This window comes from Diceros bicornis, chromosome 20 (genome assembly GCF_020826845.1).
Source record: "Diceros bicornis minor isolate mBicDic1 chromosome 20, mDicBic1.mat.cur, whole genome shotgun sequence".
Taxonomy (NCBI): Eukaryota; Metazoa; Chordata; class Mammalia; order Perissodactyla; family Rhinocerotidae; genus Diceros; species Diceros bicornis.
In genome coordinates this window covers 33294327-33304003 of record NC_080759.1, presented here as the reverse complement: position 1 = coordinate 33304003, position 9677 = coordinate 33294327, and the positions used below count along the sequence as shown (strand labels likewise).

At 40.3% G+C, this 9677-nt stretch overlaps 1 protein-coding gene across 4 annotated transcripts in view; it reads right to left on the bottom strand.

The window, feature by feature from the left end:
* Window positions 1-9677, bottom strand: part of CAPSL (calcyphosine like) — a 49666-nt gene continuing 39989 nt past the window's right edge. For 2 of the 4 annotated variants that reach the window (XM_058564244.1, XM_058564242.1), the window contains exon 5: window positions 7165-7924. In XM_058564244.1, the coding sequence (XP_058420227.1) occupies window positions 7823-7924 (102 nt within the window). In that variant the 3' untranslated portion in view covers window positions 7165-7822. Of the gene's footprint in view, window positions 595-7164; window positions 7925-8151; window positions 8202-9677 lie in introns of those variants that run through there. The other 2 variants (XM_058564243.1, XM_058564245.1) reach the window with 2 other exon arrangements.

The following is a 9677-nucleotide window of genomic DNA, read 5'->3' as shown; positions in this document are numbered from 1 at the left end:
TAAAATAAATTTTATTTGTAAAGTATTCACCAAGAAAAACACTAAAATAAGTAAGCTCAGAAAATTTTACAGCTAGATGTTTCTCTAATCCTTTTATTACGACCTCCTGCTGCAGACTCCTAAGCCAGTAAATAAAGTGAAAGTGTGGGAAAACCGCTGCATTTACACCTATCAGAGGAACGGCTATAACAAGAAGTGCATTATTTCACCCAAGAACCACTTCCCGGTCTCGCTTCACGGTTTTCTTTCTTCTCTTCTTCCTTCTTTCCTTCCTTCCTTTCTTTCTAATTTAAAAACATATCCTCAGGCATTTAAGGAAATGAACATGTTCCAAGTGATTAAGTAAGATGACTAAAGATCTATTGCTTGTAAAATTCCAGATCTTTTAGAAACTTTAGTTTACACATTATCAAAATCTATAGCACTGGACTTCTTTGAAACTCATTCCACTCTCTGCAAGTCCCTGATTTCCAAAGAACTAACAGACAAAAGTCATAATCTCCAGGATTTTGTCATCATTAAAATGAAATAGGCATCGGTGTCAATAGAAGCACTAACACCAGCATAATAGTTCAAAAAGTCTTCTTTTGAAACCTGAGGGGGATAAAAGGTAAGAGAAAAAGAAGGAAATGGTGTCAAAATATGTGAATCATAATATAGCACTTTACGTTTTCCCTGAAATATTTTCTGTTGAGTTGGATTTACCACTGGCAGTTAAGCTGGGTCAAGTGAGTCAGGGGAGCCTGGCTTGCCTTTCCCCTCTGAGGAGGTTTTCTAAGGTGAGGCATTTGCAGGCGCCGCCAAAGACCGGCCTGCCCGCTGGCCAGCTACAGTTCCCTCACGGCCATTACTTTTTGCATTAAGATTAAAATCTCTAGAGTTGCACTATCCAATAGAGTAGCCACTAGTTACAAGTGGCTTTTTAAATTTAAATTAATTAAAATTAAATATAATGAAAAACTTAGTTCTTCAGTCACACTATCCATATGTCAACCACTCAATAGCCATATGTGGCTAGTGCTGACATCTTGGAGGGCACAGATGTAGAGCATTTCCATCATCACAGAAAGTTCTATGGGACAGTGCTGCTCTAGAGCATACTTTGTATGATCATACTTCGGGTTATTATTAATACTTTAGAGTGAGAAGTTTAGAGCATAAATGGACAGATAAAACACTCTTCAGGGCAAGGCAGTCTAGACCGAACACATAGCTAAGGATAGAAGTAGAGAATGGAGTACTTCCCAGGATCCTTGGGCACCCAGGAGTACATGATACCTGGTATTCAACAGCAGGGTGCAGGGGACTAACCATACGGGAGATGCTAGAGGGTAAACACTCCCTGCTTCTCAGTTTGGCCAGGAAACATGTTGGTGTTTCATAGTGGGCCTTGTGCTTCCTGTAATGGGCAATGAAGTTAAGAGCAAAGATACAATGAGCAGGAATCAGCCCCTAGGTTCCGTCTCTCTCCTCCTGCTTAACCTTCCCTGTGCCTTAATATCAGCCCATAGAGTAACACTATTCCCCACAGTCCTGGAAGCACCACTCAGAGGCTGGACATTCTGGGAGCTTGCTTGGCCAGCTAGACGGCAGTAGTCCAATCCTACAGGAAAAGGAATATTAACACCAAATTTTTGAACTCTCATTCTCGGCTGTCAAAATAATGGTTTTATGTATAATTACATTTTGTTCTTTTAAAAGCACAAGAGAGTACAATTTGAACAGTGCCCTATCATTTTCAAGGAAGAAATTTCATCACCTGTAACTGAAACATCACACAAGTAACATTTTTAAATGATCCAAAAACACCATCGAGGAAGTAAACTTTTAAAGAAGCATGCTGTGTAATGTGTTAGCTAATAAGAAGAAATATATTTTGGAAACACTTTAAAACTGAAGTACAAAAGCTAGATAGATGAACTCTTTTATTACAAGAGTAGCTAATGTTTCAAGCTTTAAATTGAAGAAATTCTATTAAATCTGAACCACATTAACGGCAAGGCGCCACCTGATAATGTGATAACATGACAGGGTTAGTATTATAAATTAAACCATATCTAACTTTGTAGCTCCATAACTTCTCAATTTCTCATTCCTTGAAATGATACTATTGCCTTTAAGCCAAGGGCTTGCTTTCAATGCATACAAAACTCGCCCCTAGAAGTATGTATAGCTTTTTAAACAAAATATTTTTAAATTTATACCACAAAAATCATGGAAATTCCGCTTTATAAAACACTATTTTTGAACTTCAGTTTCTATTAAAAAATACTATCAAGATAGGATTTACATGTAGGAACACCTCACTAGCTAGAAAATAGCTTGCGTTACAATTATGCAAATAAAGTATTATCAAATAACAATTGGCCTGGGACTGTTTTAAAAGATATGTGGGAACTTTTTATGACTAGCATACTAATTACATTTATATGCCAATAGATATCTTCAAGTATCTGATATGAATATAGGCAGGCACAGCCCTTATGGTCTTCTTTACATTACCGCCTTGCTTAGCAACCCTGTTTTTTGTGGGTTTTTTTAGTATAGATGAAACTAAAGTAAATTTTTACTCAAACCCTATCTAAATGAGCTCAATTTGTGGCACCTGAATTAATGGTGACTTACTATACTCACTTTGCAGCTTAAAAGATAATCTTAAGTAACTGGAAGTTGAATGATATTGCTAAATGAGATTTTAGTATGACTGAGTATGAAACTTGGGGAACAGTATTTTATTTCCCAGTTGCTCGGAAATGAAAGGAATGATCTGGGTTTCCTAAGGTAACCCCTGCGTCTGTGTAGCACTTTATCCCATCAAGGTGGAAGCACTCTGAGGCTCACGATAACACTGGAAGGAGCAAGCCACTCTGCCACCTGTCATTTTCTCTCAATTGCAGGTCCATGTTCTGCTCCAAGGCTCTCTGGGGGCACTGATTATCATCAGCTCCACATGTGGCCTGAGTGTTTCTAGGAGACCTGCAACTCAGACCTTTCAAGGTTAAGATCAAGATGGTCTCAGAATCAACACCAGTCTCTGAGTGCCAAGTGTTAAGGTCAGTCAAGAGAAAGTTACTCAAGTCTTTGATGGCAGGATTACAAACCACATACTCAGATGTGGCGCCAAATTTCAGGTGCTTGTGCTCTGAGTCACAGGGTCCCTCATAAATTTATTACCGAGTCTAAAGCAGAATGAAATTGGAGAAGAATGACAATTGTCTGGGCAGCGTTATATAAAGCTGAGTGTGACCCGTTGCACATCTGGGCTGCTTGCCACAGGTCCAGTGTTGGGAGCGAGAGTGGGAGCCGGGAACCCATGGTGCTCACAAGAACTTTGGTGAAACAGAAATTCTATCAACAGTGTTCAACGGCTGTTAGGATTTTTACAGTACTTCAGAGAAATAATAAATAAATAAATTCCACTTATGAAGAATCTAGAACACAAGAAAATAGGCCGTTATATTTTGAGATTTTCTTTCCCTGCTGCAATATACCTTTCTGGTAGTTGCATGGTCCATCATCAACACCTCAGCTATGAGTTGGTTGCTCATATTTTCAGTAGGTTTCTCTCCTGAAGAGCACCTTCACTCTATCTGGCTGAGGGAAAATACTGGCTTTGGCAAAGCAGGTGAGAGAATGAAACAAGAAGGTCATGCTATTCTCAGAGAGGAAGAGCTGTCTTACCACAGCCTCTCACCGCACCAACTGAGATGGCAGACAGAATTCTTCTCACACAGCAGTGTTCTCAGAACCCCCATCAATCATTTGTTTATGTTTCTTTCAACAGATTTCACCTGTCGTCTGTTTTAGACCACACAATTTTAGGGGATTAACTTAGTGGGGTTTTTTTAATTACAATAAAAGTGCTAGCTATCTCTATCAAGGTTATATAGTTTTCATATGAGCAACTTGGAGGAATAAAACCATGCTTAGAAACATTGGGTTTCAAAAGGGTAAACTACATGAAAATGACATTATATGGCAATCTATCAGACCTTTGGCACCTTTGTTTTTCCTTGAATCATAAGCATTTTTAAAATTTAAAACCTTACTGCTTCATTTATCAAGCTCTTAATTTAAAAGAACAGTTTATAACGTCTAGGAAAGCAAGTTGGTTGACTAATCTGGACAATTGGAAGTCGTGTGGTTTTTCATTCTACGCCCCAAAGAGATATGCATAAATCCAAAACAGTATACTACACAGAGGGTGTTAGTAGAATTTCATGAAGGAGGGGTAGAAGGGCACCTGCACATCATTCAAGAATACATTTGGTTAATTTCATCTCCACTTGATTAAACATCAGCAGAACAAATTGCATCAAGATTACTTGATGAGGGTTGAATCATTACCTATTTGTACTCTCACTGAGGCAATTCACACTGGCCAAGAGAAGTGAAGGGCTGAAACAATGATCTGCCTCCAACAGTGGAAGAGGATTTTCCTTGCACTGTCTTGATAGGTTGTCTACATTCATCAGAATTACTACGTAGTTCCCTAACACACTGCCATAGGAAGGGCCCCAACGGTCCTGGCTTCAGAAGCTGGGTGAGACTCAGAGAGGGGAGGGCAGTGCCCATGTCTTCCCTCCTCTCTGATCTCTTAATGCCTGTGGACTGTTTGGTTTGAAAGCCAGTGGTTTAGGTTGCATTTATTCTAGCTCACTGCTCTACCTCCCCAGCCTAGAATAGAACATGGCACACAGCAGCGGCTCAATAAATATTTAATGATAGGATGTATTTTCAGACTAAAACCATGATATGTGCGAAGTCAATCTACAGCCTACTTGGAGGGGGACCAACTCTGCCTTGGATGCTGCTGTTAGGGTGTGAAACCTGACTTCATGCCTGCCACCAAACCACAAAAAGCCATATATGGTCCTCCAGAGTGCCATCTGGGTCCGGGAAGAAATCCTGTTAAAGTCTGAATGTCTGTGAAAATCAGCCCCAAGACTGGCTGGAAGAATTCTGCCTCAGTCTATGATTCAACTCGCATCTTGGATTTCTCATTTGCACCCTGAATGGAATTCAGACGGGATGTGAACCAGCTCTTGATAGCCGCTGAGTCAGGGTCTCTTCTGTTCTTGCCCAGGTTTGCGTTTGGGGGAGTTAGAATCCAGATTTAGTACTGATATTAGAGGCTTGTTCTGATCAGTCTTGATTCTCAGAATTTTACACACATTGTTCCTGTTTCATAAAAAGATACTAATCTTATCCTCTCTTCTTTGGCTTGTTTACCACCTATCTGAGGTCCAGACCCAACAGGTAAGGGGCTCCCAAGGGTTATTTTAGAGACTTTTTATTGTGTTTTATCTTCTGATCCAAGGGCTTATTTTTTAAGTTTCAAATGGAGTAATGTTTAAATTGTGAAAGTTAAATAAACAGAAAATATATCCAGAACGGTATAAGTAAATAATTTTTTTTTTAACAACTCTTCACTGTTCCTTCCATGGCTACTAGAAGGAGTAGAGCTAATTATGAGTAAATCCAGAGTAGGCCAGAAATCACAGATAAGACTCAGAATACAAGAAGAGTGACTCTTGACCATCAGGTTATTAGGAGATCTTGTTTTTGGAGGGCGAGAGGGCCTTGGTGGAATCCTCTCTTGTGGCCCAGAACTTAACCTGCCAGAAAGGAGGTAACTGAATGTGACCAAATACACTGTGAGGCACAGGTTATCTGAAATCTGATAGCTGTGCCCCAATTAGACAGGAAGCAAAGTACAACTGGGGAAGACAAAGCTGATAGCTGCAACCTAGTCCTTGTTCAGAATCACATGCTAACTCTATGGCCCCAGTTTAAGCAGACACATGAGTCATTTATTCCCAGAATCAAAGAGACAAGTTTATCTAGAGCAGTTGGCTTGAAACCCACCATCCCCAAGAAACCGGGACCTCTCCTTAGCCACAATCTTCAAGGTGCAAGCTGCAGAAAACATGGATACTTTTTCTATACATTTCTTCATAATTTCTCCTGGCTTCTATGTCATTTCTACATATTTCTTCACAACACTTGGCATCTTTTGGCCTGCCAACTTCTATATAAGCCTAGATAATAAAGCCAGTGGAAAACTAGATTTGCATAATTAATTTCCAAAAAAGCTAGTGTCTCATGATATGGGGATACTCCCATCCTCAAGAAAAAGGTCGCTTTTCCAGCCCACCATGAGAGTAGTGAGATCAGCTTCTCAACAACAAACAAAGCAAGGCATCCTCTTTAATGACTGCTATAATTCTCATCTCAAAACACTTTTCGCAATTCTTAAATCAATGTATATCCTAGTCTCAACTTCCATGTCTGTGAAATAAAAAGCAAACAGTGAATTGGTACAAAATATGGCAAGTGTGTTCCAACCCTAAATCCAGAGCCACTTAAATATATAAGATCTTAAAAGGGACCATTACCCCAGTCCATGTCCCCAAACCAGAGAGTGAGTCCAGCCAGGGACAGAGGTGACAAAAATGACTGCCCCTGAGTGATGAGGCAGAATGGTCTTTACCTACAGCACCATAGCCAGAGGGCAAGTCACTGTGTTTTTATCTCTAGCCCAGACACAGAACACACAAAGAGAGCATGGTAGTTTCAACATCTATTTTCCAGTAGCTGGGGCTGCCTTTACTGAGAAGTCTTTCCGGGCGAGATTTGCACACCAACAATATGAAACTAAAGCTTAGAGATGAGAGGAGAACACTTTGAGCCATGAAGTGTCAAGATGGAAAATCTCCTTTGGAGTATGCCTGTGATCCTGGGCTATGTCACACCTGACTTTCTTCTGCTGGTGGGAACCTCAACATGATGGCCAACAGCTGGGAGGGGAGAGATGAACATTCCACCAGGCAAAGGCTTACTGATTTGGTCTGCCCACTCACAGGGCAAGAGGTCCCACATGAAATCTGAGGGCACAGCCTAGCCTCAAACCTGAATCACAGGAATGATCCCGGCTCTGTTGCTCAAGGAGATGGCTTCCAGTCTCACACCAGCCTTTACTTTTATTTTTTATTTATTTTTTGTGAGGAAGACCAGCCCTGAGCTAAGATCCGATGCCAATCCTCCTCTTTTTGCTGAGGAAGATTGGCCCCGGGCTAACATCTGTGCCCATCTTCCTCTACCTTATATGGGATGCTGCCACAGCATGGCTTGATAAGCGGTGCATCCGGTGCACGCGTGGGATCCGAACCTGCGAACCCCGGGCTGCAGAAGCGGAGCACGTGCACTTAACCACTAGGCCACCAGACCGGCCTCTCACACCAGCCTTTAAAATGACCCCCAAAATGCCATTTTAAATCTATTTGTCAAACTGAGGCTTCCCTAAATCATAGTCAGAGAAACTCAAGACTCAGTCATGGAAACTGGCTAGCAGGTAGTCTCCTTCTGGTCCCCAAATTGGAACTGAAGCACTTAAAGATTTATAGTCAGAGATAAAAACAGATGAATTCTCCCAAACAGAAATGGACCCTCTAAAGGAAGGTGGAGAAAGAATGGGTGCATGGGTGAGGATTATAATTAAAATATTCAAACTTTTATTAATGGCCAAGGAAGACACCTAATGTCTATTAGACACCTGTATATGTCAGCCTGGTTCTAGGAGCTTTACAGATCCTATTTTGATTAATGCCTATTTTATAGCTAAGGAAACGGCCTCAGCAAAGTTAAGTTATAATTCGCTACTTAGTTGTGTCTATTTCTGCTGTAGAAAATACAACCTGTTTTGACGTGAAACAAACACTGGGATGAACGTGAACTCAGATATGATCCTGGTTTTGAGCTGATGTTTAACCATTTGGAGCCATGTGGCTGTACTCAAGGCCCTGGTCCCAAGGTCATACATTTAGAGCTTCCAGGCGGTTCTCATCATGACGATGAAATACACATCGGTGTCAATGGATGCGCTCACCCCTGCGTAGTAGTTCATAAACTCCTCTGGGGTCACCTGCAGTGGAAAAGTTAGAAACAAAAACAAAACTTTGCTTCTCACCATTTCAATGGAAGCTCATCTTCAGTACCTGTAAATGGAGGGGAAATTTCAATCAAGAAGGCTTTTTAGTGACCACAGCTGAGGGACAGGTCTCAAATAAGAGAAAAAGTGAAGTTAAGGATGGCCGTGAGGAGGGGTATAGGGGAAGAGAGGAAGAAGGCCTTAAAAATTTCCAAACCAACCTGAATGGAAAGTGTAATACAGGTTCTCATCTTTAAGAACAGGAGCCCATCTGTTCAGATAAATGAGACTGAAAGTCAGAATAAGAAACTAGTGTTCTTTAACTGGAGTTAACACTGCTTTTCTATGAAATGTCAGAAACATCATCTCAGGTCCTTGTGTCAGGGCAAGCAATGTTTTACCTTTGAAAAAAATGGAGTTCTGTCCTGTGGGTAAGGAAACAGATTTCAAGTTAAACACTCTTTGGCTTCATGCTTTTTTAAGATACAAATTACTTATTCAAGGCTCAGAGTAAGTTAAAAAAGATACCCCCTGTTCTGTGTCTCTCCCTCCACCCTGGGTTCTCACTCTATTCTACGCCTATAACTGTCTTTTTCGAATAACTACTAATGTATTTCTCTAAGCTAGGATTTTATATTACTTTCCTTTTTGAAAGAAGAAAAAACAGTTCTCAATTTTATTTTTTAATAGCTGGAGGTGATATGTACTCTCCAAATCAACCATATTGGCTGACTTGATTAGTTGATTCAGGGAAAGAATTCTTCTCTTGTTTGATCTCTATGACCAGTCAATTTAGCCCAAAGGATAGCCCTGTTTACACAGGAGGACACAGACACAATAATGATGGCTGTTCTGGAAACTTATTCTTTTCCAGTTAGCCTTCAATTTTCAGTGTCATGAGGGATTAAAAACATCACAAAAAGTGAAATCCATAAATAATTCAAAACGCTTTCTAGTCCATAACAGCAAACTCCTCTCCCACCGAGTACCTACGTATCTCTTCTAAGAATCATGAGCTGATTGGCCCACTCACCTTTTTTGCTGAAACTATAAGTGAACAGAGAAAAAAGTCACAGGATTCACAGTTCTCTCCCTGTACCTACCTTACCTCTCCCCTGCAAAAAATAGTAAAAAAGCAGTAGGAAGAAAGGCATGGGACTGAGCTAATAGTTGAGCTGTGCTTATCCGTGATCTGAAAGTAAAAATAAACAATGCATGTGCACAGCTTCTACTAAAATTAGATTACCATCAATGTCCTCCTTTCTTGAATTTCTTTCTTTCTGTCCTCCTTTGCATTCCCCAGTTATCCAGCGTTAAATTCCATCTGGAAGTCAGACTATGTAAAACCAGATGTCAGAGCTGATGTATTTGACCATTTCAGGAAAGGCCATCAGTTATTCTTAGTGCAGTATCTGCTCCTGTCCTCAGATTCACTTACATTGGGAATAGCCTGAATCACAAATTCTATGATTTCCTCATAAGTTTGCCTCACAGTAAATTACTATCAGTAATAATTATTGTTACTTAATTACTTTGTTGGACATTAGAAAAAATGAGAGAATGGACATCCCTGCTTTTGACAGGCCTCCCACCTAGGCTACCCTTAATTGACAGAATATATATTATTTATTGGAGAAGGTCCTGGATGGCATCAATAGAAATGTCTGAGTCAGGATACAGAATACAGTCCCTTTTTCTCAGCTCCAAACTGATTAGAAAATCATAAAATAAGTTAGGTTATCTACAT